Source organism: Lichenostomus cassidix, chromosome 4, assembly GCF_008360975.1.
Source record: "Lichenostomus cassidix isolate B80296 chromosome 4, HeHo_3.0, whole genome shotgun sequence".
Taxonomy (NCBI): domain Eukaryota; kingdom Metazoa; phylum Chordata; class Aves; order Passeriformes; family Meliphagidae; genus Lichenostomus; species Lichenostomus cassidix.
The window spans coordinates 35,195,352-35,222,607 of record NC_139484.1 but is presented as its reverse complement, the minus strand read 5'-3'; the positions used below and the strand labels follow the sequence as shown (position 1 = coordinate 35,222,607).

The following is a 27,256-nucleotide window of genomic DNA, read 5'->3' as shown; positions in this document are numbered from 1 at the left end:
GGGGATATGCTGTATTAAAGCCTTTAGTTATCCCAGTTAAAGCAGCACATGTGTGTACAAGGATTTTGGCTACCTAGGACTCAGAAAGCCTCCACCAGTGATGTTCTTTTAGCTCTCACTGGGGTCTGAACAAGCTGCTTAGAGAGATCTTCCCATCATAGCGTCTTTCCTGTTTGATGAGCTGCTTCCTTCTGTTTATAGGGGACACTGTTACCATAACCCCTCTCAACTATCTTTTTTCCCCCAAAGAACACATGTTAAATGATCTTCATCTTTCTACTGTGAAACCTGTGAGCTACAGGCAGCTTGTCAAAGCCCTTTTTCTCACTGCCTGAGAGGAGTCATGGAGGGTCACAGTTAATAGAGGAATCCTTCTCAATTAGACACCAGCTGTCTGAAGTGATGCTGTGACACTGCAGTCTTTCAATCATCAGATGATGGTGACAGGTCTGACAGCATCAAATTTAAAGACGTGGAGTGCATTTTCGTTTCCATGGACCAATCCTTGCAGAAAAGAGGTTGCAGGTTGTAAATTACTACCTAGAAGCTGTGAGGTAGAGCTCTGTCAAGAGCGGTGAGGTTTTTTCTTTTCTTTCTTTCCTTTTTTTATTTTTCTTTTTTTGAGTGAGTGCTATTCTTTGGCTTTCTGCATGACTTTTGATTTTCCATAGGAAAAAAAAAAAAAGAAAGGGAACACTGAGAAAGTGAAGCTCTCTTTAAATGAGCAAACTTTGCTAGTAGAAACTGTTCAGCTGAGATGGTTCATGTGGAACTGCATGCAGGCTCGTTATCCAGAGAAGCAGCTGCCCGTACTGAGTTCAGTTCCCCATACTCAGTTCTGACTGTCTCAAACACCTCATCTCAGGTTTCTTTTGGCCCTTATCTAGCACCCTGCTCCTCCAGTGTGTACGTTCCCTGAGAGAACCAGCTATAAATTGAAGCTTAATATCATGTGGGTTCAATCCTGAATAAATCTGTGGTGGTTCCCAGGTTTTTTCATTGCTATAGTCATCTCCTTTCCATGGTCTTGCTTCCATAAAAGAAACAAGTCTTAAAAATACTGCATCTTCAATGCTGTACCAGCCTCTGAATACCGCATTTGAGAGGTGTTACTGACTCTCTTGGCTTGCAGGCCCCAAATATAAACAAATATCTGAATATTTACCTTTTTTTTTGTTCTGTGTCTTATTGTAAGCCCTTGTTCTCTCTGTTAGCTGCTGTTTCTCCCTATTTATATCTGTATTACAGGTTTTCTATGGAGTGTTTTCTTAATCTGCCCCTGTGCCCTGCTTATTTCTTCTATCTCCCAGAGTGCATTTTTCATTTATCTGGAGTAAAATGCAGCGGACAGCTTTAACCTCATTTTCAAAGCAATTTCTGCTGTTCAAAAGGTTAAACCTTTTTCCACATTTCTTCATGTTTCTTTGAAGCATCATCATGGACTCCCTACAATAACTTATCATTTCACAAGCAAAGACAGAAGTAAGATTTGGTTCAGTAAAAAACTGCATTGCTGTTTCTTTAGAAAAAAAGAAGGCTGAGACAGTTTTCCTTTAACGAAAAACCAACAAAAGCCATTTTCTTTATCTTATCCTTTACCTTTCTATAGGCATGTAATAAACCTAGAGTTCAAAGTGATGAATAACAAATACCTAGAGGAATGGTGTGGAACAGTGGTTCTCTGATATTCTCACTCTCATTACTACTACTGCAGAGAGAGATCCTATTTCAGGACCATCCTCATTTTTCCCAGTGGGTGGCTTGCCAAATTTCTCATTCTGTGCATGAGTGGTGAGTGGAGGGGCCAATTCTTGCTGCTCTCTGGACCTTGGCCTGAGGACTACTACCCCACTGAATGCATCGGTACACCTCAAAGAGCTCAAGCCAGCCTTTAAATCAGATCATGCTGATCCAGACTATCCCTTTGCTCTTTCCACTCCTCTGTGGTTTCTGAAGACTGCCTGGGCTGTGTCCTGTTTGCAAGTCAAGACGTGGTAACAGTGGGGGGTTTTTATTTCCCTCCACTGAAAACCAGGATCTGTGTAATACTAGACGTCAATGTTTAGACTAGCTTAGATTCTTTTTCCTCCTTTGTCCTCCTGGTCTTTTAAAACAGTTTTATTTTTAATTCAACAAATACATCTTCTCCCTAGTGATACTATTATAAAACCAACCTTTTTAGGGACAGGAACTCAGTTTTAGTACTAAGAGAGAGAAGAGAAAACAAAAAATCAGAAAAAAGGTTATATTTCTCTATACACCCAATTAGTATTAAGATCTTGCAATTACAGACACAACATGAAGGCGTATAGTCCTTCCAATCTCATCATTTTAGGCTATCCTCTTTTAAACAGCAATTTTCCTCTGGTTCACACTGAATCTGGCCAATACAAATATTATCTCTCCACTGCATAATGTCCAACAATGCTATGTGCTCCAGTTATTAGCTGGAGCCCAGAGTATATAATGTTCTGCTTTGCCACTCTGGATTTTGTTGTTCCTTTGTTAGGAACCAGCTGTGTCAGATTTTACAATAAATGGCTGAGCCCTTTTGTACCCTTGTACTTCATTCATTTCTGACTGGTTGTTGATTTGAAATAAGGCTGCACCGAAATTCCCAGACACATTATTAACAAACAGCAGCCTGATTCTTCACCTGCAACACATGGGGCTGCTGTTCTCTGTTTCCTGCTGGACCCAAGAAACCCTCTGTCCTGGCTCATTCTCCTTTGCCTTCTCTCACACCAGTCTGTAAAACACAGCTCCATCCTCTGCATTTGCAATCAAGTAAACCCTCAGTCCTCATGCTCTGCCTTTTCATGTAGCTGAGACTTGTCATGCAGTAACTGGGAAAATACAGCTTTCCAGCTTCATTTATAATTGGCACAGGGCCTGAAGAATGATTGCTTGATAGAGCCATTGGCTTGGCACTGTCTATAGGACAAAGGCCCTTTTGAAGCCATTAATGCTTTCCAGCCTGGCAACGTTGCTCAATTACTCGCTGTCTGGCTAGGGTCTGTCAGCTGGTGCTATGCTTTGACTGTGCCATTACACTTGAGGGGACAACATATACCCCACCCAAAGATGAAATGCCATGTTTCAGAGCTGGGCTCTGGCTTGAACTATACATCCAAGTAGAGAAGAAAGAGCTGGGCACTTGCTGGGCCATGTTAGAGATGGTGCCTGTCCACCTATTCCCTGGCGGGACTGGAGAATCTGATAATTGATAAGTGATGCCTGTCATTTTCCTTTGCTGTCAGTTATCAGTCCAGTAGAGCCCCATTTTCCCCTGAAGCCAAAAGTCAGCTCTGGGAAGACAGAGATGGGAGAATACAGTGCCGTGACATATCCTCATGGTTCTTTTCTTCCCCTCTGTTCTTAATTTTGGGGAAGTTTCCAGAAACCACAGTGACACATCCCTCACTTCTCATCCATCTCCTGTTTACCAGAAAGCCTACAAGTGTCCCACAAACCTTTTGACTGCTGCTTGCCCAGTAGGCTTGCACAGCCCTGAGTTGGCAGATTGCCATCCTCTCCTGGGGTCTGCTAAAGGGCTGTGCCCCTGGCATGGTGGCTGAGACTTTCAGCTTTTAAATCCTGCCCTGGTAACATGACATGAATCAGGTGGCACAGAAGATCATCTCTGTCTAGCACTAATGCCTGTCGTACTGGTCACATCAAGCTACTATAGCTTGCCACTGAACTCTCTGTAAATTTACACCATGTTACAAGTCCAGCTCAGTGTCAATCCACGCTATTCGAAATACGATAATAAAAGACCAGATACTTTAATCAATCCTGGCCGTGAGGGGTGCAGGTTGAGGGGTGCAGGTTGAGGGGTGCAGGCTGTGAGGGGCGCAGGTTGTGAGTGGGGCAGGCTGCGAGGGGCGCAGGCTGTGCGGAGCGCTGGCTGTGCGGAGCGCTGGCTGTGCGGAGCGCTGGCTGTGCGGGGCGCTGGCTGCGAGGGGCGCAGGCTGCGAGGGGCGCAGGCTGTGCGGAGCGCTGGCTGTGCGGGGCGCTGGCTGTGCGGGGCGCTGGCTGTGCGGGGCGCTGGCTGTGCGGGCGGCAGGCTGTGAGGGACGCTGGCTGTGCGGAGCGCTGGCTGTGCAGGGCGCTGGCTGTGCGGGCGGCAGGCTGTGAGGGACGCTGGCTGTGCGGGGCGCTGGCTGTGCGGGGCGCTGGCTGTGCGGGCGGCAGGCTGTGAGGGACGCTGGCTGTGCGGGGCGCTGGCTGTGCGGGGCGCTGGCTGTGCGGGCGGCAGGCTGTGCGGAGCGCTGGCTGTGCGGAGCGCTGGCTGCGCGGGCGGCAGGCCTGTACCGCGGCGGGCGCGTTCAGCTGGGCCGCGCTGCCCCCTGCTGCCCGCCCGCCGCACCGCAGCCGCGGCGGGCACAAGCCTCCCGGGCAGCCGCAGGGCGAGATACGTATGCGCTGTTTCCCACCAGCCCGGCGGAGACAAATCGTGCTGTCCCTGAGGCACACGTTGTCCTGCGGTGAGGCACCGAGGTGCTTGAGGCTTCCTGGCTCTGGTTCTGGGATCTGAGGAGCTGGCTGGTTGAACTACCTTCGTGCCAGCTTCACCTACTGATTCTAATGAATCACTTTGCGTGCTTAGTACAGAGTAAGACCTTTATACCCGTCTGATCCCAAACGCTGAAGCACCCCTGCTGAAACACGGATTCCTCCCTAATATCCTTCTCCCTTTGTGTCATTTCTCCTTTGTCCAAGCCTTTACTCTTTCAAAAGATGTTTCAAGTCTCCCTTTTCTCTACTAACTTTTTTTCCTTCTCTCACTTTTTCATCCAACTTTTTTCCCCCTTTCTCATCTCTGGCAGCCTCAGCATTCCCCCTTCCCTTCTTGAGGAGGGTTTGGAGCTTTGCAGATTTTAAAGCCAGAGAACACTCTGATGGACTACCTGGACCATACACTTCCTTCAATTAACTCCTTGAATTACTGTATGTCTTTAAGAAACAAAACAAAATTATCTTTATCTAGTCTTGGCACCCTATCCCCATGCAGTATTCTTTGGTAGCTATCTGAAGAAGTCTTTCAGCAACTTCCTTTTTTGCCATGTTGGCACTTACCTAAATTGAGATAATCCTTCAGCTTCTTGGTTTCATGCACTTACACTTCTCCTGCATTTCTCAGTATCCTCAGAGCATGATTTCTTGACCTCAGAACTTCAAACATCCCTCAGAACTCCTCTCCCCTGAGCTTTTAAGTTTTTACAAAGTGCCATGAGTGACTGCCAGGTCAATTTTTCTCTTCAGCATTAGGAGTCTTTTACTAATCTGGGACCTTTTCCTGTGAAAGACACGCTCACTAAATTTGCTAATAAATGGTTAGGTTGTACTTTTTATCTGGATTCTCTTTGCTCACATTGGCCAGACCCATGGCCTGTGAGTCATGATCCCTTTCCTATGGCACTCACAGTGAGTAAAAATCAGAGCTCTTTTCCTCCATGCTCCTGAGAACTAATATTTTTCTACCTCACCAACCTACATAAAAGCTTTCATGAGTCTTTGCAATTGCTTGTCTTTTGAAATGCTTTTTTGCTTGCTTTTACCCATTTATCTCACTTATATCTCATATTTGTTTAAAATATAACTGCTTATTGAAAGCATAAAACCAGACAAAGACTAGAGCTTTACAAGGCCTGGTGCTATATTTAAAATATTTTCAGGTAACTCAGCTAAAATCAACATGTTTTCATGACACAGGGGGTGAGAATAGGGCATCAAAAAGCTCTCTGAGCATTGCAATTTCTTTTGGAAATGAAAACAGTGCAGGTGGCTGTTGGAATTTCTGAGACTATAATAAGGAGTACTTTGTAAAAGCCATTAAAGTCAGTAGTAATTCACAAATTATTTCTAAACTCTGTTTTACCTTAAGAAAAGCAGAAGTGCTCAGAAAAAAATGTCTAAAAACTGGAAAAGAGAAGCAACATTACCCTGATTTTCTCTTTCCACCATTCAAATACCTGCTCATGTGACCATGTTCGTTCTGAGCCATCCTTCACACAGATGTCCAGCCTCAGCTCAGTCCCTGTAGCTCCGTGTTTACTGTCCACACAGAGGTTGGCTGCCACATTTCGAATCTGCAAAACCAAGCAGCAACATTTCACATTGAACTGGGCGGCAGAATAGAGCTTTCAATGTCAGGGGGTTAGCAGTTTAGTTCTGAAGGGGTTGAGATTGACTGTCAGTTATCTAAAACTGGTAGGAATTACTTTTTACAGGGTAGAGAGCCATGTCCCAGAATGAACTACTCTTTATAGGAGTAGCTTCAGGAGCAGCAAAGTTTGAAATATTCTGCTTAACAAATGAAAGGTAGCTCTTATGAAATATCTTCATGCAAAAAAACTAAGAGGAAAAAAGGTCTGAGAAGTTCAAAGCTTGTCTGACTGCTTGTTCCATCCTATGAGAGCAAGAGAGATCAACAGTATTAGAAGGAACTGATTTCTGTATGAGTCTCTCCCAGGCATTGGAGCAGTATGCATTAAAAATTCAGGCATGCCCTGTTCCAATCCATGCTCTTACTTTGACACAGTAACACCATTGTAGATAAGGCCAAACAGTACTCCCTGAAGTGCATGAAACTAAAAAGTACTGAACAAATCTGTACTGAAATGTATGCTTACCTGTGGAGGTTCCTTCTGCATGCCTGCTGCAAACACTGCAGCGTAACTTGTTCTTAAAAGGAAAATCTCATTCTTGAGGCTGAAGCAACTGAGTAATAATTAATCTATGACTATCAATCATACCAGTTATGTACTGCTGCTGCCACATATATTTTCTTTGAAATATTGGGTTGAAAAGTAAGATTTGCCCGCTGCCTCCAATAAGAGCAAAATCCTAACTTTATTTTGTAAATACATGCACATTTCTCCTTGAGTGCCTTAGCTGGGCTAGTTAAAAATCCTTTAGACATCTTCATAATGAAAAGAATTTCTTAAAAAAACTTTCCCTCTCAACAAGAAAAATAGACACTGAGTAATCAAAGTGCACGTACCTGCACGGAAACAGGCACAAATTCTGTATGTATAATATATATAAAGCAGGTGCATATTTTGACATTCTGGATGCTACTTTGACCCTTTTTTTAAAAGAAAGTCAGATGCTGAATGGACATAAAATTGAGTAGTCTGTGTTTTTTCATGAAAAATAATTTAGATGTCACTGCTTTTGCCATAATATGCCAGACAAATGTACACATCACCACTGAATACCTCATACACATCCTCAGGATGGAAAACTCCTCAGCATCGCACAAAACATTGTGAGGAGCGAAAATCTTTGTGCATGCAAGACACATGCCAGAGCTACTCTTCTCTTTTTCTACATCTGGAGGAGTGGGATTGAGTCTATTAAGTATGATCAAGAAAGATTTTCACAGATGGGAAAGCAACAGGTAGTGCAGAAAATGTAAAAATTGTCACCTTCAGGAAAGGTTTTAGGAAGTGCATTTGTTTAGCTTAGAAAAGAGCAGATTGGGCAAAGGATGGGGGAGCATCAGTCTGAGCAACTGCCTTCAGGAACCTTTGATCCTTCACCACAGATCAAAAAAGCATTCTTTTAAAAACTTGGACAAGCCCAACCCTAGGATATTTTTTCTTTTTTCAATACAGTAAAAATTGCTAAATATGAGGTAAAACACTAGCTGTTCACGGACACAACCAGATGCAGAAACCCAGCACTGGCAGTCCCACAGTAAAAAAGATGAAAGGTAGTCAGCTCTCAAAAACCTTCATTTTCATATCACCCAGCAAAAGAGGCAGGAAAGAATAATGAGGGGAATAGAATTTAATGTAATATTTTTAAAGTTTCATGTGAAATACCTACTCCAAGTATATTTTTTTTGGAGAATGTTCAATCATTTCTCAAGGCACTTAAATTTCCATTGTATAGATAAAGATTTCTGGTCTAATAGAAAATTAAATGATGCATCAGTTCAGTTCAGTTCTTAGAGCATGCAAGTTAATTAAAATGGAGCTGCTAACAATTGCCATTAATAATTGGGTATATTTATGTGATTCAGAATTGTAAAATGACAGTGAATACACTCCATGTCCAATTAATGCTTATTACATTAAAAGGCTTTCATAATTTTGTCTCGATGGCATCGCTCCATCCCAGTCTCTGTCATTTGGACTGTGCAGTAAATGTGTTCAGTCCATTTCTGGAAAAGGCTTGAGCTGAAGCTACATTTAGTTCCTTCACTGCTGGAATCTGTCTCACATTCTTTATTTCCATTCCTCTTCCCTCTGCTCCCAAAAGGTTTTCCTGAGTTAGTTTTTCCTCTGGTTTTTTGCAGCTTATATGTTAGTTCATCCTTTTTTTGTTTCATCCTTTCAGCTGCAGAGGGGTCATGGTTTGTTTTATGTTTTCCTTTTTGTAATAAGGCATTTCAGTCAAGTCTGTGCTTTTGCTCTCTGGTGCTTGTGTGGCCTTGGCAGTTGCTAGAAACTGAACTGAGCCACCACGCCAGAGCCAGAGCCAGGGGGAACATTCTGCCAAGCATCAGCACCACACAGCCTGCAAATCCCCTAAGATGCTTTCATGGACAAAGGAAGGAAAGCAGAAGTACAGGGGCTTTTTTTTCCTCATTTATGCACCAATATGCATTTGAACTGCCTTGTCTCCAGTCACACAGCACAATGTATTTAAGATTTTTGAGGTTATGAGTTACAATTAGAAAACAAATAGCTAGTGATCCCAACACATTTCCAACATTCATATTTGTGCAATGGTAGAGACTGGGGATGAACAGGAGACAGATTTTATCAGCCATACAGGTAGGGCATCGAGGTGCTACATACAAAACTTATTTGCTCAACCTTAAACGGCATCATTTGTACACACTGATAAGCTCGCAGGAAAAGCAAATTTCCAAGGACTTCGATGTATGGACTGACAAGGATGGTTAGTGGTGACATTAAAGGCTGTTTCAGAATTAAATAAATTCTGACAAAAGCACAGGACACTATCTGTAAATCATTATACATACTTAGTTCTTGAAATGCCATCTTAACTCACTTTGGGACTATGGGCACTGTAGTCCTTATGGAGAGCAGATGAGGTGTAGAAGCACAGAAAATACAGCTTCCCAGGGCCCAGCAGTTATGTTGACCAATATTCTTTGATAATTCTAAAACTCTACAACTTTTCCCAAGCAAATGAGTTCCTGCAAGACTTGCTGTTGAGGTAGTGGGTGATGTCCCAGCTCCTGCAGCCTTGCCCTGCCTGCACTGGAGCCAGGCTGTCACCCAGGTACACTTAGGCCTTCATGGGGCCAGGGAGTGGTGAGCCAAACTCCCAGGGGTTCTGGGAGCTGCCCTTCATGCTCATCATGACATGAAACTGTGCCAAAAGCAGAAAGAAGGAATATGTAGCAATATAAAGACAACTCTATATTCAGTAGAGTCAATGGTCATCTGTGAATGATAACTGTGGAGATGGTGTTAGGCCAATCCTTAGGGATACAGCAACAAGAGAGGCATCTTGGTGCTATCAGTTTATATAATACTTTATGTACATCTGATTTAATGCCTTAAATAAGAAAATGGCTGTAACTCTTAGAAGACATTACCAATATTCATTTATGTTACTTTTTTTTGTTTGAGCAGCACTTAGAGCCAGTTACAGTGCACTGCTTACATTCTCAGATAACCCTAGGGACATCAGTGTCTATGGACCCAATATGGAAAAATGAGCCACTTCTCCTGTCAACTGATACATAGTAATTTTAGAGGTATTTACTCTTTGGGTGAGCCATAAAAAAGTAAAAGTCAAAGGCAAAGAAGTCAAGCACTGCCAAAGACCTCACTTGAAGAAACAGGGGACTCCAATTCAGTGTGACATTGATCCTGACAAAAGAATTGGAACAGTCCAGCTGTGCAGCACTCGGTCAGTGCAGGGTGTGGTTATGTTGCTTTTGTATAACAGATGTGTGATACTTGCTGAGCTCAGACTGACTCATTAAGGGTATGAGGATAACACTTTTTGAAAAAAGGAAAATAATCGGAAGAGAAATTAGTGAGTTAGGCTTTCATCTTTTTTCAAATGTTCTACTTGACTTTATGTGTGAGATTTTCATGTCAGCGCTGTAAAACAGTTCTGTAAAATCCATGAGTTTGGGGCTGAGAAAGGAGTACTTTCAGGTTTGACAGCTTAGCACTGCTGCAGTGACTGAGACACTTCCTCATTAAATCATTCAAGTTCATGTTGAATGGCATGTGAAGCCAACCTTAAATAAGACCTTTTTGACTGAATAAAACAACTTTTTTTTTGTATTACCTTGACTATAGGACTCATGAAATCTGAAATAAATGACAATGTGTGACATTATATGATTGATTTACTGTAAAATGTTTTCAAAGATATTGGAAGCTGTGATATCTGCACAATATATTCATGCTGGATCACAGCTTGTAGATTCATGAGTGCTTCCTAAGAAAACACCTGGTGTCCAATTCACTCCTATTGTTTTAGGTGGTAGAACTTCAAATACACATTACAAATAAATTATTCTGTCATAGAAAGAGCATGGGATGGGTATTCTGTGGCATAATGGATATTTTCAAGTGGCACCAGCCTTCCCAATATATTCAAATGAATAAGAACAAAACCTAATTGAAAAGTTTCCCCTTTTACACAATGCCAAAGAGTACAGTTACCTCACTCAAACACAGAACTGACAGTCTCACTAACCTTAATCTGCCTGGATTTGCTGTTACATTGCTTTACTGCATATATTTCAGATGTTACAAGGCAGAACAGATTATCAAGGGAATGTACACCCTGCCAGCTACAAGGACAAAAGGCAAAAACACACTGAAGAGATAAGGCCATGGCAAGTGTAGTGAAAAAAGATTGCTTTTTGTTTTCCAAATGTCTTTCTTTTCCATCACAAACAGATTTTGTCAAGAAATATGAGTCAGATTTTAAATAAATGTGTTTGCAAAAAAAGAGGAGTTGAGCAAAGGCTGTTTATGAGACATCTGCTTTTACACCACATGCTTTTACTAGCTAGATATCAAAATACTACAGCCAAATTTGTCTGAGTACTTCATTGTTTACTGTTTCTCAGACTGGCATAGGCAAGCAGATGTAAAGTATTTCCAAATGGAAGCAGCGAGGGTACTAAATGACAGTCAATGTTGGCCCAGACTTTTAGTGTGTATTATCAGCAAGGTTTCTAGAACTGTGTGATTCCTACAAAGCAGTAACATTACAGTGCTTCCCTCTTTCAGCTTCTCACAGCCACTGACCTTCAAGTTTTTTCAAGTTCCTCACAAGTGCCAACAAACTAATTAAAACTCCACAGGAATGTGAGAGTCTCAAGAAAAACAAGAATAGTAGGGCTGAAAGTTCTCTTCTTGTTATTTTAGGGAAAGTATGTTTTAGACAAAAATGGAAGTCTTTGGTCTCCACGTCCTTCCTAAGAACTCAGCAAGTGCTTTTAAGGTACAGATTTAACACCACTGATACGATCTTTGTTTTACTCTTAAAAATACTTGGGTTTTGCAAAGATCATATTAATATTGCTGTGAAAAGAATGAATACCTGAATCAAAAGCTCCCCCTCTTAGACCCTCTTGATTGAGCTAAGGATTGTCCAGCTGGCCAGAGAAATTACACATCTCCTGATCACAGTCCCCCAATAACACACATGTATACATGTGGGAGATGATGAAGGAAGATCACAGTAGCAGTCACAGCAACCTGATACAGCCTGACTTCTAGTGATAAATTCCTTACCTCTTGGTACACATTCATCTCATAAAGCATGGGTAGCAGCACCAAAAGGAAGAAACTTTAACAACTTTTCATTCCTTTAATGAAAAGGAATTCATTACAGCCAAGAAGTAGCAAACAGTAAGACACATATAAATTGGAGGTTTTTTTAACACCTGTAAATATGTTATTACGTAAAAAGATGTTATATAAAAGCTTATAAAGAAGAATTAAGGATTACTAGTACCACAGAAAGTTATTTTAAAAATCTTATTATGAAGTAATTTGCTTTTCTCAAAAGAAATTGTGGAAAATAGTAGAGGTACCTATGTTTAGAAGTTTATAGTCCAGTCTTGACCACTGGGAATACACAGACTTGTGTCTGATCTTGCTAAATGTTTTGGTCAAAGTTTCAATTTCCTTCAGTTTCAGATATGAAAGTTAATTTTCTGAGAGCCCCAACAACATCTCCCAAAAAATCAGAGAAGACTAGAACTCACAGTACAGATATTCCTATGGTTTTTAAGAAAGTAGCACAATACACTGGAAGAGTGAAGCTTTCTTTATATATCTTAATGAACTGAGAGGAAAAAGCCCTTTGCACATGACCTACCAATGGAGTGAAGCTGCTGTAGTTCTTGAGGGCAAAGGCCACAGCAATTTTTCAGTGCAACTAAGGAAGTAATTTCCTCTCCCTGCACTCCTTGTGTTCTCATTTCTTCTGCACAAAACAAACTGTCAAAGCAAGGCTTGCTACAGCTCTGCTCTTCAGAGAGGTCTGAACGCAGAACATCTTTGATCACAGGTGGAGATTTGCAGCCAGCTGTTTGCTCACCCCCTGCTCTGTAGTGATGCTCAGATATTGGCTTCTCCTTTGTGGTCTCTCCCTCCCCTCATCCATCAATGGAGAAATTGTATTTGTCTGCTACTGGTACTCAGTGATGACAGGACCTACAGAATGCAGAGAACAGCTGAGCAAAATCAGTCTTTTTAAAAGGCAAGTAGCAAGGCCTTGCTTGTCACATATCACATGTGAGCAAACCTAACTCCACCTGCATACAATTGTCCTTGTAAGGACAGGAGGAGGTATACAAGTAGATATGCAAAAAACTCCAAGGACTGACTTCAGACCTCCTTTTTACTAAGGCGATTCTCTGATATAAAGTCTTCTTGTGACATGCAATGATAAGTGCTACATACTCTTTTCCTCATTCTTGTCCTCATTATGCATACATTGTATGCCCTGTACACACAATGTTCCAATGAGTTACAAAAGCCACAGTGATAATTCTAAGACATGACAGGGATTGTTCAGGGATTGTTTTCAACCACTGTGAATTCCCTTAATAACACTACTTATGATCAGGTTTACTCTGATTTAATAATTTTAATTTCCCCCAATCTAAAATGTTTGACTCATTTAAATTTGATCTATTCCTCACCTCCCCCCAGGCAGCAGGTGGAGGCTCCACAGGAGGATAATATTTGGGGACATCCCAAGCCACTGCAGCCATGAACCACTTGAAATCTTTACACTTAAGGTGCTTGCGCAGCTCCTTCTGGGCAGAGATGTCACCAGTTGAGAGATGTCTGTACTCAGGCCGTCGCTGGTAAATGTACTCTGCAAACTCATCCATCCATGTCTCTGCCACACGCTTCAGGTTCTGCATGGCACAAAAAAAAAAGCAAACATTAATTTCTTCATGCTTTGAGTGAATGATATTACAGGGAAAATTCTGAACAAAACAAAACAAAACAAGAAATCAGCATTCCACACAACTTTTTAGCTTAGCTGCTCTGATTTCTCAGTCTTAACACCTAGAAAAGTACCAGTAACCATATGCTACCTTCATTACAGTGTTGAGCAAACACTACGGAGTATTGAGTACCCTGCTTTCCTGCTGGCTTTGTAAGATACAGTCTTCTGTCTGTTGAACATCTTATTTTCCTTCATATTCTTTATGCATATTCTTCACATGGGTTTTTGATTAATGATGGATGTTGGACAGAAATTTTCTTTCAGCTGCTTACATTGGTATCTGGTTTTTCCCTTTTAGTTCAGACCTGCTAATGTGGAAGAACGGTTCAAATTATTCCTTCTGATGTATTTCACTTTGTATTTGAAAAGCATCTTAATTTCAGTCAGTCATGATACTGCTCAGGCATGTAGCAATTCCTACTTAAATTTTAGGGTCAGGTCTTACATGTGCATGTTTGGGGGCAAGCAGCCATGAGCTTGCTCTGCCCCACCTCACAGCTGGTTTTGCACAACATCTGGACTGGAAGCTTTGCTGTGTTGCCATGCTAGTAAGCTCTGTGCAAGGTGAAGCACAGACCCCTGAAAGGGAGTTGACCAGGGAGAGGTACAACAACCTGTGGCTTTCTGCACTCACTCATCCTAAGAACATATCTAAAACTATTTAGGTTTCATGAAACCCAGTTCTGGCTTGTGTTCCACAAAGTTTATTCTTGTTGGCATTTTACAGGAAACAGAATCACCTACTTTGCTGCATAATAATTTATTCAAATTAATTAAATTAGCTGACTCAAATTATAAAATAAAACAAATATCATTGCAAAGAAAAATTCTGGGTAGACTGAAGACATATATATATATATATAAAAAACCCAATATTTTATTGTTATTTACCACCAAGAAGGGGGCCCTTTTTTTTCCTGTATTTTTGTTTTTAAAATTCTTCCTTCAACACAATCCACACAAATTTATATGCAGATGTTGTAGTAGAGTACAGGCTTAGTCTATTCTGTATTACCACAGCTGCCCAATGATCTTTTATCCCACAAACAAAGCAACATCTCTCTGGATAACATTGAGACACTAGGGTGTTCTTATTGCTTTGTTTGTAAAAACAAGATAATCAAGTTTTATAATATTTTTTTTATAGAACACTAACTGCAAAATGCTGAGATTCACTCTGTAATAAGCTGGAGGACAACATACATCTGATTATCATCAACATAAGGTAATGTTTCTTTTCAGAACATTCTCTGCATCCAAGGAAGCTGGATTCATACTCTGACTTGCCTTCAAGATTCACTGGAAAATTCTTTCCCTGAATATTATTAATCCACATAAACTCAATGTCTCTGAAATAATAAGGCTTATCTGAATACAAAGACAGCAAGATACAGAACAAAGGAAGTACTTTTAGCTGACACTGCAAGATAAGTTTCTATGTGCTTTCTTTCTGTGAAGCAAATGTGTTAAAACCTGCAGGGATAAAGGAAGTAACATTAAAGCAGTGTGAGAATCACATCACTCATATCCCTATTCAAAAATGGCTTGTGCCCCACGTAAGTTTAACATGCGTTGTAATTTCATGAAAACCTTAATAACTTTACAAGAAATTAGAATTCAAGGATACAGGAACTGGGTAGGACAAAGAAAAGCAGAAAAGAATTCAAGAACATAATCTAAATGACAATTTCACCTTTCTGGCAGAAAACCTGTAATACAGAAATTTTCTGACAAGTGAAAATACTATGTGATGAAGTTTTGTACATGAGGCAAAAAAAATGATTAGGAACATTAAACAAAAAGCCATAATTATGAAAATATGTGTGATTTCTAGCATATCTTTCACTGCAATGCTGTATACCTCATTTGCTTCAATGTTCTATTAAAGATATTTTTGCAATCACTTGATCTGATAGGTTTTTGTAATATTTAAAAACCACACTGTAAAAAGAGCCCTACAGTAAAAGGACAGTTAAAAAAAATCTGTTAGGAAAGAAAAATTCAAGTTAACTCTTGCGGCAACTCACCCCACCAACATTAAGAGTAGTCTCTGATGGAGTTTTTTATTTAGTTACTTGGCTGCACTGAAAGGACTGCATTCTGCTTTAGATGATTGTTACTGATAAAACATGAGTCCAGCAAAAATATTGATATTATACCTAGTCACTAACTTAAAATTCTAATACACCACTCAAAAAATTTTTGTTTTCCTCTAAGACCTTTATAAACTTTTTAAGTTTCGTGTGCGTTTGTGTGTAAATCCACCAAAACATTATATTAAAAAAAGAGTCAGTTCTTCCCACCATTCTCCAAGTATCAGCTAGGATATCTTGGACAAATCTATTAAAAAATTTGCTTCCCTGTTCTTCCAAGACCATTCTTTCCATCATATGCTAAAAATTGCCTGTAATGAAATTGTATATCATCTTTACTGTATTTATACTTTGATGTCATAAGCCAAACCCTTATGAGGCAGCCCTTTGAGTTTCAATAGGTTTGTTTTTAAAAATACAAACTCTTGATTTGCTAGCTCTAAATCTCCAGACTATTTATGAACATGACTGAAAGGAACACTCCGTTCTGGAGTAGTGAGAAGCTCTTTCTGAAGCTGTTACTAGGAAGCAAGCCCTCAGCATCTAAACAATTTAGTTTTAAAGAAGTTTGTTGACCTCAGTTAGCCTTGGTTAGCATTTCTTACCCTTACTACCACAATTACTTACAAGCTCATTAATTGTCACATTTCCTTTTAACATAAATGTGTCCAGAATAATAGTAAAACTCCCCATACTTGAATGCAGTCAGGAAGAGTTGCTGTACTGAAAGCTGGTCTGGTGCAACCTTGCACAAAAAAGGCAAACATCATTTACATACTTATTTAGAATGCTCTAATCCAGCATGTTCCTGGAGCAGAAATGCAGGCTGTCCAAGATGACATGGGTGAACTTTTAAGCTGAAAATCTCCATTCTGTAGCTGTCTACCAGCATGATAAGTTGCAGAGAACCTTTCAGGATCATAACTCTCCTCTGCAAATTATGGCCGTGAGCTGCTGGGCTTTTACTCATCCCATCTGAGGAGCACAACCAAAATGATGGCTTTCAGCTCTGAACACTTTAAGTCCTACCAATCAAATGACTTCCTGTAAGGTAAGGATGTGATTTCAAGTCCTTTACAAGTCTTCCAGAGTTGCCATTCCCATAATCTGGGTGAATGTCTGACAGAGTACACAGAGGAAGAAGGGTGGAAGGGTGACTTCCTCCCTGCCTGACCCTTAGGTAAGGCTGGATGCAATCTGAGCATGTCATATTAAACCCCACAAGTGGGAATGGTTTTGAATAACTACCCAATCTTGACAGAGCTGTAAACCAGGCTTTAAGCACTTTGACTTTGACATGAATTTACTCTGTGTGTGTATACTGGTACAGAACTTGCATGTCAAAGGACTTGAAAAGCCTACCAGATTAGGTGTCATTTTGTGAACATCTTATAGCATCACTCAAGCACTCATTTCATTTTCATCATCATGAGACAGTTAAATCTCACGGTGAAACTAATCTACAAAGAATTTAGAACAAACAAGAGATAGATTTGAATCTTCTTGATTTCTGTCTCCTGTTACTCTTTATGTAATCTACAGAAAACTTAATGCCAGTTTCTCAAATGGCATCAAATATCACTAGAGGAAGAATCAGTTTGGGCATATCTTTGTGCTAGATCACTCTTGCTTGGATTCAATCTGAACATCTCATGTAAATGAATGTAGCAAGGCAAAAATGAAAAACAGAATCACAGAATCATTTAGGTTCAAACTGGCCTCAAAGATCATTGAGTCCAACTGTTAACCCAGCATTGCCAAGTCCACCACTAAACCATGTCCCTAAGTGCCACATCTACATGTCTTTTAAATACCTCCAGGGACGGTGACTCAACTACTTCCCCGGGCAGCCTGTTCCAATGCTTGACAACATGTTTCTACAGCTGAAAATGGCGTAGCTGAGCTTGGTTGACAAACTCACTGCAAGGCTACAGATGTCCAGATTGGTTACTCTTAATAGGAAAAAAAAAAAGGAAAAAAAAAAACCTAATTAAATTAAGATAAATTAAATAATAATTAGTTACATGAATTGACACACAGTATAAAGAAGTCATAGGGACTGTAAATGGACATCTGAGGAGTTTCTCAGGACCTATTCAAGAAAACCAATGAAAATATGTTCTCTCTTTTGTCATTTTCAGTGAAAAATTTCTGTATGAGAATAAGTAAGGCCAAATGGTATTTCAGTAGATGCACATTTCTATATGTAAGTATGTGACAGCTGTCACAAAGAAACTGTGAGATGAATACAACAGTGACAGCAACCACACTAAGACTGAGTCATCAGCTGTCATCAGTTGCTCATTTACTCATCCTTGATATAATTTTAATCACTGTTACAGTTTTACTCTGTGGTAAATTCTTTACCACTGGGCTTACATTTAGACAAGTTTTATTTATGTTTATATGAACTCACACATTCAAGACTGTGATTTTGCTATATATTTTCACTCAACAGTAGTCTGCAAGATAGTAAGTTACAATGTCACCGATATGTGGAGGTCATGGTTTAACCTCAGCTGACAAGCAGAACACAGCCACTCACTCAGCCCCCCTTAAAGGGGTTGGAGAGAGAATTCAAAGAGTGAAAGTGAGAGAGAGAACTCAAGAGTTGAGACAAAGACAGTTTAATAGGGAAAGGAAAAGCTGTGCACATAAGCAAAGCCAAACAAGGCATTCATTTACAACTTCCCATGGGCAGGCAGGTATTCAGCCACCTCCAGAAAAGCTGGGCTCCATCACACCTAACAGTGATTTGGGAGGACAACTGGCATCACTCTAAATGCCCCCTGCCCTTCCTCCTTCTTCCTCAGCTCTATATACTGAGACTGCTGCTATATGATGTGGATTATCTCTGTAGTTAGCTGGGATGAAATGTCCCAGCTGTGTCTCTTCCCAGCTCCTCACCCTGCTCGGTGGCGGGGTGGTGTGAGGAGCAGAAAAGGCCTTGACCCTGTGCAAGCCCTGCTCAGCAATAAGGAAAACATCTCTATGTTGATAACAGCTTCCAGCACTCATCCAAAACACAGCCCCTAGCTACTCTCAAGAAAAGTAACTCTACCCCAGCCAAAGCCAGCACACTGGACTTCAATAAAAGAGTTTAAATCAACTTGACTGAAGAGAGATAAATTACAATTTCTGCACTTGGAAAAAAAAGAAAATTTTTCATGGGTCATTTTGTTCAGTAAGTAGGGAAGATACATCTCTGTGATCAAATGACTGTTCCTTCTTTTTAAGTGTGTAAGATCACCTGTCATTTTCAAGAGATGTGATATTACTCAATGAGAAGAAAGCAGACTCTGGCCGTAAGAATGGAAAAGCAGGGTAAGGCAGGGACATGTCAAAGGACAGGTCCATAAATATTAGCTCTAAGCAAGGTTTAACCAGATTATTCCCTAATATGAAAGGGGTAGTTCCTTGTTTTGTAACTGTGGCCAGTGTGCTGGCTTGAGATGACAGCACTTATAAGAGAGCTCCTGAGCTGTACTGAGAGCCAGCACACCTCCATCCTCTAGGTGCATCTTTTCCAATTGATATTTTGGATGCAGCAATTGAACTTACATAACAATGTAATTCCTGCTCTTAGTTTCTCCAAATGTTCTAAAGATTTTCATCAGGTGTCACTAAAGGAGCACAATGGTTCTATTGTTTGTTTCACTTCACCTGCATAACCTGTTTTTTCTGCTTTTGTGTCTATGTCACTGCATGAAACTGACCCTGATCTCAATCAACAGACTTTTCTTTCGTCAATATTAAACTACTACTGGAACATTTGTGTCATGTAATGTGCTCCTATTGTTCTGCATTTAATCTGAAGATTTTCCAGGGAGCTGCGTGTCACCAGCTGGTGCAGTCTTATTTGTCATGTTAGCCAGGACACCAAAAATCACTTTCAATTATGCCAATCAAATATGAATCACCATAGCATGTCTGAGGCCTAACTGTATTTCGGTTGTGAAATGTAAGAGGGGATATTACTGCTTACTTGCCAAGAATAACACAACAATCTTGGCAACAACTGACATATTAATCTCTTTCTCTTCCTAGTAAAATTCCAGTGGGATTATTTTCAGTTCACCTACACTGTCTTCCTAATTTAAATGTTTCTGTTTTGTGAAGCACAGTGTTGTTGCTGCTTCAAAATGGGTGCCCTGTTTACCTCTGGAAACAGCCGTATTTAGTTTGGCTGGAAATAATATAATATACAGTTTGTTTTACACAAAATGTATTTAAAAAGTGCATTGGGATCCATCCAGCCAAGACAACTGTACTTTATGTTCCTCTGGAATATGGATAGCATAATGTTACAATGAATCATGACAGAAGAGAACAAAGTATGACTGGGGGAGCTCATCCAACAAGTATGGATTAATATGCCAGAAGCAGCAGAGTACAAAACTCCAGAGCACTCACAAGGAGAAAAATGGTACCCTCAGTTTTGTGCAGAGCTCCTTCCATCCGTGTCATTACATTGTGTGTTTATAGTTCCTGTGTATTTCTACTGTGGAAAAACAATAAAATATTTCCTGGACACTAATCACAGTCTTGTGTTGCTCAGGTCTCAATACCTAACCTGCCCACATTAGTTAAGTCTCAGTGGGGGTTTCATACCTTTTTCCTTCTTCCCTAACTCCATTTTAATTTACACAGTACTATGTTTGTCAATATTTCCCCCTTTTGGGTATCTTATTTTGGTCCTTTACACCTAACTGGGTTTCATTTCAGCAATGTTTCTATTAAAAAAATTCCAAAAAACAACAAAACCCAACCAACCAAAGAGATATCTGCAGGCATAGAAGAATTGTATCTGCATGGAAGACAGAATTCTAACTAGGTGACAAAACTGGTGTTGTATATAAATAAATCTTCTAAGAGTTAGCACAGCTGGCAGAGAAGCAAGAGACTATTTACTCTCAGCCAGTAGTCTGCAAATACCTAGAATTGAAATTCCACAGATGCCATCTGAAAACATACAGGATTCCATTCTCTCTATAAAAGTTTGCATTTCCACCAGACACACAGAAGTAATAACGTAAGATCCATGCACTGGAAAATCTACACCTCTGTCTCACGAGGCCAACCTGCAAGGTTTGGGGGCAGTCATGTTTTTGATCCTAGTGAGGATGATGCCTGCCCCCAGCTCTGCAGCTGTGAGGGAGCTGTGGAACACAGAGTGACGCTACAAGAACATCACAAATTTGCTGGCTGCTGCCATGCTTGCTTTACAGACCCATACAGACCATAGCCCATCCCTGCAGCTAAGTCTGGAAACGTTCAGGGGTTTGACTCCATAAAGATTTCTTTAGCCTTGTAACTTGGGTTCCAGTGCTAGCTTATGTAGTAATTCCTGACAAGTACTGATACCACTTTGATGTAGCTATTGTCCAAAAATATCTAGCTCTCCATTTGCTTTGTGCTCTTTTTGGATAGCTAAGCTGTCTATCCCATTGTATTCATTAACTTGTAAGCAAAACTTCTATTCAGATTGGAGAAAACATAAAAAAATAACACTAAAAATTACTTTGACATTTTTGTATTCAAGGATTAGAAGATCAAAGAATCACAGAATGGGTAAGGTTGGAAGGGACCACAGTGGGTCATCTGGTCCTACCTCCCTCAAGCAGGGTCATCTTAGAGCAAATGGCACAGGACTGTATCCAGATGGTTATTAAATATCTTCAGTGAAGGAGATTCAACAGCCCCTCTGGACAATCTGTTCAAGCAAGGTCACGCATACAGTAAAGAAGTTCTTCCTCACGTTCAGGTGGAACTTCCTGTGCATCAGGTTCTGCTCACTGCCTCTTGTCCTATTTCTTGGCACCACTGAGCAGAGCCTGGATCCATCCTTTTGGCACCCTCCCTTCAGATACTGACAGACATTGATGATCACCTCTCAGTCGTGACTTCTCAAGCCTGAACAGGCCCAGCTCCCTCAGCCTTTCCTTGTAAGAGAGATGCTCCAGTTCCTTAATCATCTTTGTTGCCCTCTCAACAGGAGCTCCAGGTCTCTCTTGTACTGAGGAGCTCAGAATGGGACACAGCACTCCACATCTGCCTCACCAGGGCTGAGTAGAGGGGCAGGATCACCTCTCTCAACCTGCTGGAATGCTCTTCCTAATGCACCCCAGGTCACCACTGGCTTCTTGGCCACAAGGTCACACTGCTGGCTCATAGACAGCTTGGTGTCCAACAGGACCCCCAGGTTCTTCTCCACAGAGTTGCTTCCCAGCAGGTTGGCCCCAGCCTGTGCTGGTGCCTGGGGTTATTCCCTCCCCAGGTGCAGCACCCTGCATTTGCCTTTGCTGAACTTCAGGTGGTTCCTCTCAGCCCATCTCCCCACCCTGTCGAGGTCCCTCTGAAGGGCTGCACAGCACTCTGGGCTGTCGGCCACTCCTTCCAGCTTTGTGTTGTCAGTGAAATTGCTGAGGAGCTATCTGCCCCTTCATTCAAGTAACTTTGAATGAATGAATAAGTTAAACAATTCTGGGTCCAGTGACAGGCCTCCAACTAGACCCTGTGCCACTGATTACAACCTTCTAGGATCTGCCATTCCTCCTCATGGAGCCAGCCCTCTATCCACCTCACTGTCCACTCATCTAACCAACAATCTTTGAGTTTGCCTATGAGGATACTGTGAAAGACAGTGTGAAAGACAATGTCAAAAGCCTTGCCAAAGTCAAGGATAATAATTTAAATATTTTCTTTGATAAGTGCTCTGTTTGAGACCTTGGTTTAATTAATGATGAATTTATAAATCTCTTACTGAAAAATGTTACAATGGAGACGTAACAGCTATATTGTGTTATAATCCTAGTTATCATACATTATAGCTGTACTGTTCCAAGAAGGTGATTCTTCCTTGATTCCTAAATAATTTGCCCATTCTAAGCTGATGCTGCAGCTGCCTGCTGTGATTGCTGGATCATAACTGACTTTTTGCTCCAGCCTTTTGTGCTACAGAGATGATTGCAAAAGTGCCAGCACTGTTCCCTGAACAGCATGCCACATCTATCCATTCACACTCTGGTCACGAGAAAATGTAGCCATTACCTAACTGATTCTCCTGGTTTTTTAATCTGCCTGGAAACGGAATAGAAAATGTTCACGGATTGCTTTAAGAAACTCCCATATATCATTTGCAGATGGAAAAAAATAGACCAAAACAGTCATTAAAGAAAGCTCTGACAAAAATCCAAATGTGGTCAGAGCACCAGATGGTATAGTTACAACAATTTTCTTTGAAGAACCCTTTTGAAGCCACACAAAAAGGCTGAGCCAAAGGTTCAGGTGGGAATCTGAGCCCACCTTTACCAGTTGAATTCCTGAACACAAGCCTGTGCAAGTTCCAATTCAGTGACACCAAATAATGAGAGAAATGTCATTGTGCTTGTTCCTGATGGGTCAGAGGATCACCATGCTCTAGAATCCCATGTCCTGGCAGGCAGGGAGGAATTCAGCTTTAGGTTAGGATTCACCACACTGCGTTAGCATCCAATTTGAGCTTCAGTGGGATTGCCCTTCCCTTCAAAAAGGCCTAATGCACTAATGTTCAGTAGTTAGTGTCAAAAGGCTGTGTAAAATACCTGCAAGAAAAAGAAATTCTGTAGATATATTTTGAAACTGTGTTCATCTCCACATATCCTATGGAATGTGATATTTTATTGATATATTTCTTATAGCTTTTAAAGAACCACAAATAGAAAAAAAACATGCAAAAAGCAAACAGGAAACCAAAGAAAATAAATAATAAATTGAGATACACCTAGAAGAAAATGCTAAGAATATTCACAAGTCTAATTTCATAGGTAACTGGCTAAAAGTAAATGGCTTAGCTAGAATTGTTGAAAAGGAAAAAACAGTCAGAAATACAAAAAGGAACTAAATTAATCCAGTAAAACAATTCAGAAGTTTTTAGGACCTGGGGATTTGCTTTCTAAACATGCCTTACCTAAAATGAACAGGCAAAATTAGTTACTAGTCACTGCAGTTTTGTGCAGAGATTGACAGGTTTGGAAGGACTGAATAATTATGTGGTGCTTCCAGGTTATAAAGTGGAATCAGTGCTAAAATCTGCATGCCTATTAATAATTCTTTATGTGCAATTGCCTGTAAGTTGAACACTGTCTGCTTTCGGCAAGCAGCAACATCTTAAGACACATTCAGACAAAGATATTCAGCTTTTTAAACTATATTTGATTGTCAGAATCTGTTTATAAATCTACTATGCAAGTTTACAGTTTGCTTTAATTTTGCTCTGCACCACCAAACAATTTTACTAACAGTGTTTCCTATGTGTACGCTTTTAAATTTATGTTGGATGTGGCAGTAACAAATATGCAGTTTTCCAGATCCTCAGTGACAGATAAGAAGGACGTAGAAAGTTGATGTCGTGATCCATACTGTCCTATGTGATACACTATGGTTATTTAGTGATGGGGAGGTGGAACAAAGTTTTGACAGGTCTCTGATTTCATAAAGCAGCCGTGATCCTCACACTGGGCCAGAGCTCTCTCAACAGATATGGAGATTGGTCAAGCGTTACATAGCTGTCTGAAACTGAGTGTGGAAATTCACTGCTAAAAGATAACGAGAGGTGAAATCCTAAGGGAAGGTAAAATGCTCACTCTAGGCATTACTTGTTAAGGGCAAACATAAGCTGAAACAGCTTGAAAGGAAACCCATGGCATGATTTGGGCTATGCCTAAATTTGTCTGGAAGCTCTGTGCTCTTCCTAATTCCAGTACTCATATCCCTTGTGCTGGTGCTGTGGAATAGGATGGGAAAATTCATCAATCTTTTGTGCAGTATCTGTACAAGGGGAAATTCCCCCTTGATTAATGAAGGGGTCTTACATTCATTTACACAATCACAGCTGGGCTTTCTAGGGCTCATTCCTTTGTGAACTGCATCTCTGGCATGCTCCTTTAAACAGCAGAAGGTGGAAAGGGATTTAATAAAAACCTGTGTGGAAGCTACTTAGTAGTGAAAAGTGCTGTTACTGGCAGTGGGGATAGTATTTCCAGATATTCTTGAGTGTGTTATTCATTATATAAGTATGATAATATTCATTATATAAGTTTTAGGTAAAAAAACTCATAAGGCATAGACTATAATCTTTGGATTATATAACATTTGGAGGATAATGCAAAGACAGTTGAAATATCTAGGACACTCCAGTGCATACTTGCCTAATATTATTTTGTCTAAAAGTTCCATTTGGGGCATTTTATTTGGAATACAAGAGGTCTTTATCAAAGGGATTGACACATTGAAGATTAATCTGTCCTTGATCTTCTTTTTCTGGCTAGGATGAGAGAAAGAGAATATTTTTAGGCTTAAAATTACACACGATATGATGGGTGTCAAGGACAAAACTCTCTTCCTTGGCTGATCATTGAAATAGCCCCAAACACTAAAACACACAGATGCTCTTGTGCTCTTGGTGGCCTTGATGCAATGTAAAGAATATTGTATAGAAAAAAAGCTGTGAATCTGAGAATTCAAGGTTTCTTTTAGTCATAGCTATATGTCACAAATTTACCTAAGCATCAGGTTTTGGACTGCCACAACACAGAAAAAGCTATCCATTATTTGAGTGGAAGGATAAGACCCACCAGATCTTTTCCCACAAGTTTTAGGGTGATTGATCTGTGCATGGGCAGATATAACTGGAAATGTTTTACAGTAATATTTCATGAGTGATTTATTGAAATCAAGTTAAAAAAAATAGTATTGGGAGGTTGCAGGCTGTGGCTGCCTGATGGATCTGAGCACTCACAGTGCCACCATGAAAGCCAGTTAAGTGTTGAACCATGCAAGATGCCAGTAGTGCAAATAGAAATTATTGTATTTTGCTCCTGCAGTAGTGCATGAGACAGCATATTCTCTAATGAGATATTATATGCTGTAACTGAAGAAAACAGAGACGGAGGCTTGAATTTCTTATTTCATGTTGTGTGATTTTTGTAGGGAATATCATAAACAAAGCATTTTAATTTAGGCAGTCCAAAAATCTGGATAAGGCAACTCTGACAGGACACAGAGCTATACTGGGGGAAGATATTAATCTCACAATTTAGTCAATAGAGTTTTTGTCCTCACCACTAATCCCATTACTGAATTGTGTGTCACAGCGCCTGCACTGATGCTCTGTTAAGGCAAATCCTTCTTTCTGTCTAGCCAGCTGTCAGGCAGGCAGCACAGGCAGCCTGTTTTTTCTGCTGCAGTTAGTACAGCAAGTCTTGTCCTGTGGTGCTGAAACCAAGGATATCTCCCCCTTAAAGCAAGAAATTCATTCTTTTATTCATACCACATTTTCATTATTAAGAAAAAACTGTGATTCATAAAAAATTACCCTATGGCAATATGCCGACTTTAATATTAATGCCACTTTATTAAAAAAAAAAATCCTCTAAACCAGAAAAGATTAAACTGATGCATGAATAAATACTAGTATCTTCCTGGAAGCTACATCTGTGCCCTTCATCTCCCATCTTTTCACATCCTGTGAACATCTTCACAAAGTTACAGAACATTTTCTCTTGAGCAAAAAGCCCCTCATGGATATGGATGTGTTCAGTAGTCTTTGAGAAATGTCTAGAGGTCTTGTAATTTCTCACTCTCACAGCTCCAAGCTGGCTGTATTCCACAACCAGATTTTACACAACAATCAGACAGTCGCTCAAATAATTGTTACTCAGTTCTTTTGCCTCAGAAAACATCCCTTCCATGAGATTCTGCCTCTTCTGCTGACTGATAAGAAAATGTGCATTCAAATTGGTCCTGCTTATAAAAACTATGACTGACAACACAGTGCAATTTGAGAACCACAAGCCTTAGGTTATTCCTAGGTTCTTTTGAATCAGCATGAAACGTCCTTCTGTGCTGAGACATCCAACCCTGTAATTTTAAGCTTCCATTTTATTCTTGGCAATCTTATCTCTGAAAGGCACAATAACTGCAGTAATTGCACATCTCATTTCAGAAAAATAAAGAAACATTCATTTTCCATTTTAATAGTTTACTGGAAACTGGTTCACAAGGAATGAAGAGACTGATAATGAATGAAAATGAAAACCAGCAAGACCCAATTACTCACCCGTGCTAGGCTGGTTCCAGAAGGGACTTTATATGGGACATACTTCCTGTAGATATGTCCAACTCGGGAGCATGGAACATCATACATGCCACCTCCACACATCCACACCTGGAAAGCAGACAGAGAGCAGGTGAAACAATGATTCCTGGAAACAAATGAGGCCAAAAAAAGCATCTTAACTAATGTGTATGTGAAATAACACATCATTCTGTGCTGACCCTTCCAACAGTCATGGTGGCCTTCTTGGCATGCTGGTGACTGGGATGTGGTAACATGGCACACTCTCCCACCCACAATCTCACTGTGCAAAAGCAGGATATGTTCAAAATAAAATTATAAAATATATAGACTAAACTAGAATAGAATAGAATGGTTTGAGTTGGAAGGGACTTTAAGTTTGGCCACTTTCATTGTGCTTGCCTGTTTGTGTTATAGTGGGGATATCTGCCTGGTCCTGGAATTCAGCCCCTGATGGACTGTGCTATTCATACTGTGAATGGAGAAAATAGGAGTTAGAGTAAAGGCTTGAATTACTAAGTGATTTAGGCAGCTGCTTCTTATGGCTCATTTGTGT

General features: G+C 40.5%; 1 protein-coding gene across 3 annotated transcripts in view; it reads right to left on the bottom strand.

The window, feature by feature from the left end:
• GALNTL6 (polypeptide N-acetylgalactosaminyltransferase like 6) overlaps nt 1-27,256 on the bottom strand; it is a 428,069-nt gene that overhangs the window by 6,781 nt on the left and 394,032 nt on the right. For 2 of the 3 annotated variants that reach the window (XM_085058679.1, XM_085058680.1), the window contains exons 8-10: nt 26,683-26,790; nt 13,175-13,396; nt 5,979-6,095 (exon numbers count right to left, since the gene is read on the bottom strand). In XM_085058679.1, the coding sequence (XP_084914805.1) occupies nt 5,979-6,095; nt 13,175-13,396; nt 26,683-26,790 (447 nt within the window). Of the gene's footprint in view, nt 1-4,554; nt 5,303-5,978; nt 6,096-13,174; nt 13,397-26,682; nt 26,791-27,256 lie in introns of those variants that run through there. The other variant, XM_085058681.1, reaches the window with a different exon arrangement.